Below are 4,846 nucleotides of genomic sequence, written 5' to 3'. Positions count from 1 at the left end.
CTCGGCCGCATACCGGAGAAAACAATACGCCACGCCGGACGTCTGCGACACACCTATTCGAGCTCGTTGCTTTGCTATACACATCTACTCGCCTTACCTTGGCCTCGGATCACGACGAAACCGCCCGCTGAGGAACTTCGCCCTACGAGATATCTGAGGCGCGCCTTCCCGAGACCTGCGCCGTCGCGCCTGCCATTGTGTCGAATATTGCTGTCCACCAAAACGGGACAAGACCTCAAAGTGCAACAGTTCCTGAAGGCAAGAGGGGTCGAACCGTACTCTCCCTCTTATTTCAACCACCACCCTGCGACTGCCTCCTCCCTCACTTGAGACGGTTGCTCTTTCCTCTAAGTGTCGACACAGAACCTGCCTCCGACTTCGACTCTGACTTTTGTTGGCTGGTGACCTGTCACTTCAGAGCTAGCTGAGACTCCGGCCTCATGGTACGCGCACACTATTACGTTTCCTTTCTCTTGATAAACCACAGCCTCGTTAACCAAAATGGCCGACTCCAGTCTCGCTCAAGATTCCCCTTCGCTCCCGCCGCGCTCCCGCCGCAAACCCCGTAAACGACCGCCCAAAAACAAAATGTCACCTCACAGGGCCCAGCAAGACGTAGTCGGGGGGCCCCTCTCAGGAGTGCAGGTCGCCCGCTCGAATGAGACTGTCAACTTTCTGCTGGGAAATCGTCGTCCAGCATGGATGATCTCGCAAAACGAACAAGCATCTCGCAGCCCCCATACGAATAAGAGACCGACGTCAAGGAATCGACAGGGTGTTCATGGTGTCCCGATAGTCCCGACTCAAGCGCCCCGGAAAGAGTCCTCGACAAACGCCTCGAATCCACCCTCTGTGCCAGGAACTGTCGCGCCGTCTGCTTTCCGACTTCGACCGCATGAAAACCTACAAGACAAGTCGACGGCTGCGCTTGAATCCAACCAACTCATAACGTACTTCCCCTATCCTATTTCATCTTCTGGAATCCCGCAGTCTTTCCCCTCGCCCAAAACGCCACAACCGTCTCTAACGTTTTCCTTCGGCAGTGACTGCGCAGCCGCTCTTCCCTCTCCGGCCCCAACTGACCAACCTAGTCCTCCCACAGTCACATCAAACCAGACCTCGCATCAGATCCGGGAGACTTTCCTTCAAAGTCCAGAACTCGGGCTCGATTTCGCAGCCAACAACTCAAACGCAACGACGGCTTGGACTAGCGAGACCCGCGCCCAGGAAACACCAGCCAATGTACTCGCGCAAAATTTCTCGGGAGCTGGCTCTGGGAACGCTGTTCCAGATCTGAGCAAGCCGACTCCTTTATCAACAAATCTTCACTCCACCTCAAGATTCACCTCCTTCGAACCCAGTGAGCACCCAGCGCTGTTGACACCGTCAATCACGCTCTCTGGAAACCCACCAAGCTCAGTCTCGGTGTCACTCCCTCTGGTTCCCGACTCTCAAGCCGCGCCTAGCCCTACGCTCAATATATCATCTCGACTATCATCTGGCCAGAACTCTAGACCGCCAGCGATTTCAAGTCCGCTTGTTGCTGGTGACCACACGCCACAGCCTCCTGGCGAAAGGCAAGATGCTTATTCCCATGCAGTACAGCCCGCAGGAACTAGCCGGGACTCGCTAGATAGCTTCGTTCAAGTAGTCATGGCCAAGAACCTCGACAGCTACATATCCGATCGCGGCGGCATGGCCAAACTTCCAGAAGATGGCACTACGGCACCCAGAGTACGGCTTCTCAAAGACGCTATTGAGAAGGCTGATTACTTCTACATAGTGCTTCACCAGATCCTTTGTTTATGGACGCTTGAGAAAAAAGCCGCACAGGAGCTCCTTGGTCTTCCTCCTGACGTGACGGACGGCGCACTCGGCATTATGCAAAATGTCCTTCGAAAGAACGAAAACATGGGCCATGACACGATTTTCTTCTTCGCAAACTTTCCAGCTAGTAGTGCCTCTGGACTTTGGCATACTGAAGCCTACCGCAACCACACTAGGGACATTTCCAGATTCCTAAACAATCTCCACGAACAGTGGAACAGAATTTTGGTTCCTGCCATGCGACCTCACTCAGGTCGAGGCTATCCTATCTTGGCAGATGAATTACGCTATCAGCTCAAACTTCGGTCTCCGATTCTAGAGACTATTTTCTTCACTGTCACTAGGAGACATACTGGTGTCCCAGACGGGCTCATCGCCGATCAGATGAATGCGCTATTCCGACAAGATTCTCAGAACGACCAAACACAGATGTCCGAAGAGGAGCAAAGGGTGTTCCAACACTCGCTGATCTCGCGATACAAGATCTTGGTCAGTCAAAGTCAACAGCAGCAGCAACAACAACAACGGCGAGTAGCACATCAGCAGCAGCAGCAGCACCCTCAACAACAGCACCATCAGCAACAGTCGCATCAACACCAGCAAGCTCACCTTCAACAGCAACAGGACTTCGCCAGAGCAGCCGCCATAGCACAACAGCAAACCGCAATCGGCAATCTTAGAAGGATGTCTACCAACTTCTCCCCGGCACAAGCCAGAGCGCCAACACCGATACAAAATTCTCCAACTCAAGGGGCTGAAAATATGACCGGGATGCCAAATTCCTTCGACCAACGCGCCGGGCCAGTACCGTCACAGTTGAGGCTTCTCAGTCAATCCCTGGCGAATCAGCCCCTGACCCCAACAGGTTCGCCTCACTACCCCAGCATGCAGTTGCCACATGTGGCACAGGCTCCAGGGCAGATATCTCCAGTTCTCCAAGCACCACCAGGGGGGCTATCAATGTCTATGCCAGGCCTGACATCGCCTACGCAGGCTGTTGCCCCTAGAGCCCCCCCACTTCATCCGCCTGGGTTGTTTCGTGATCCCTCACATTATCAGACTCAACCCCATAATCTAGGTTATCAGCTCCTCCAGCAAGCCCGCGATGCAGAACAAAGGCATACCAGGTCCCGGCAACTGGATACTGCCCAGAACCAAGCCCAGGCTATGACGCAGCTGCAAGCTACGAACGTGGTCCCCCCTAGAATTCAACTCCATCACCACCACCAACACCATCACTCCTCTCCGCGGCCTCAAGGAATGCAGCAGGGGCCGTCACGTGGAGCGGCTGTGCGGACATCAGTAATGCAGCAGCTGCCTTCGCCTCAACCCGTCGCTTCTGTTTCGCATGCGAGCCCAAGAGGTTTAGGAATCACTCAGGGAGCCCCGAGTACGCAAATGACGAGGCCTCCTTCGGCTAGCTCTAGGCCCACTCGTGACGCAGCAGGACGGCTCGTAGGCAACCTTTTCCGACCACCGAACGTGTCGATTCCGCTAGATCGTATACCTCATACACCATGGGAACCAAAGGCTGTGGGAATCGCACTTCACCAAGTCCAACTTCGGAGTCCGAGAAGAGTGCCGCGAGAGTTACCCAGGTCGGAAGACCAGTCACAACCAGTGAGGTTTTATCAGTCCACCAAAGAGCTTGCTCTAGGCCCGATCGCAACACCAGCCACGAACTGTGTGCACCGTCTCGCCTTTGTGGTGCCCGACGAGCACTGCAACAAGCTCTGCCCGACGAGCAATTTGGTAGGCGACTGTGTTCCAGTCTCGGAGTACTTTGAAGGGTCTCTTCGATACCGTCTTCGTCTCTGCGAGTTGCCAATCAACCCGGCCGAACCGGCAAACATCTCAGAATCTGTCTGGGCAGTAGCACAATCCTACTGGCCTGAACATATTGCCATCATGGTCAATGAAAACGTCGTTGCGGTCCGCCGAAAGCAGCATAACGGGCAGCATCTGCCTGTGGAACTCACTCCATACATACAAGCTGGCACAAATTCAATAACTGTCAGCATCAGCCCCATGCCCGCGGCTCAAAAGCCAAACATGATGTACTTCATGGCTGTTGAGGTGGTTGAGACGCTGAGTCATGACAACATTGTCAACATGGTTTTGAGCCAGGGCACAATCTCGGCGGACACGACAAAGCAAGTTATCCGGAGCCGTCTGGAACCAGCGTCTTCCAATGGGGACGATGAGTTGGTTGTGGTTGGCAGCGATCTCAGCATTGATTTAGCCGACCCTTTCAGCGCCACGATATTCAAAATTCCAGCGCGCGGTGTTGGCTGCACGCACATGGAGTGCTTTGATCTGATCAACTGGCTACAAACCCGACCGGTCAAGCCTAGGTGCACCGCGCACGGGGCTGGCGATGCATGCCGCGTTTGCAATCGCGGTACCGAAGCGAGACCTGAGCCTTCTTTGGTTGACAAGTGGAAGTGTCCTCTTTGCGACGGAGATGCTCGCCCGTATAGTCTTCGAGTTGATAAGTTTATGGAAGACGTTCGCAAGAGCCTCGAGGCTGAGGGCAAACTTCATACGAAGACCATTTATGTTAGGGCTGACGGAATGTGGAAAGCCAAGGAAGAGGAGGCTGATGACGAGGAGGAGGAAGAGAATGCAGAAAACGGGCAGCCGCCAGCCAAACGGGCCAAGACACGGCCGTCAATACCGGAGCCAGAGATCATTGAGCTGGACTAATTGCAAGGAGGCTGAAGCTTTGGACGTATGAGAAGGGACGTCGAATACGTTCCCTTTCTTGCTCTGGGGAAAAATTGCTTCTTTTTTTATTTTGCTTTGCGCGGGCATTGGGATGCCGAAATGATACCATCTGCAACATCTGGGCGTTTGGGGAATTCGCGATAGGGTGGGATACCCTACATCAAGGCATTGCAATCCTGCTCGTTTATGAGGGGATTAGGAGAGACAAAATGATCTTAGCCATCGGCTTTAAACGACAATAGCGATAGGTCCTGGAAGCTGTAGTTATGTAGCTTTCAAAGCATGTGTACGA

At 53.9% G+C, this 4,846-nt stretch overlaps 1 protein-coding gene across 1 annotated transcript; it reads left to right on the top strand.

Annotated features, from left to right (window-relative positions):
* Window positions 1–702: 702 nt before the first annotated feature.
* BDZ83DRAFT_569860 (uncharacterized protein) lies at window positions 703–4,533 on the top strand (the record flags this gene model as incomplete). Its single annotated transcript, XM_060504238.1, has 2 exons — window positions 703–3,262; window positions 3,407–4,533. 2 exons carry the CDS (start codon window positions 703–705, stop codon window positions 4,531–4,533), a joined length of 3,687 nt encoding a protein of 1,228 aa, XP_060368864.1.
* Window positions 4,534–4,846: the final 313 nt, after the last annotated feature.

This window comes from Colletotrichum acutatum (genome assembly GCF_030867785.1).
Source record: "Colletotrichum acutatum strain CBS 112980 chromosome Unknown BDZ83scaffold_15, whole genome shotgun sequence".
Lineage (NCBI taxonomy): Eukaryota > Fungi > Ascomycota > Sordariomycetes > Glomerellales > Glomerellaceae > Colletotrichum > Colletotrichum acutatum.
This window is presented reverse-complemented; position numbering and strand designations above follow the sequence as displayed.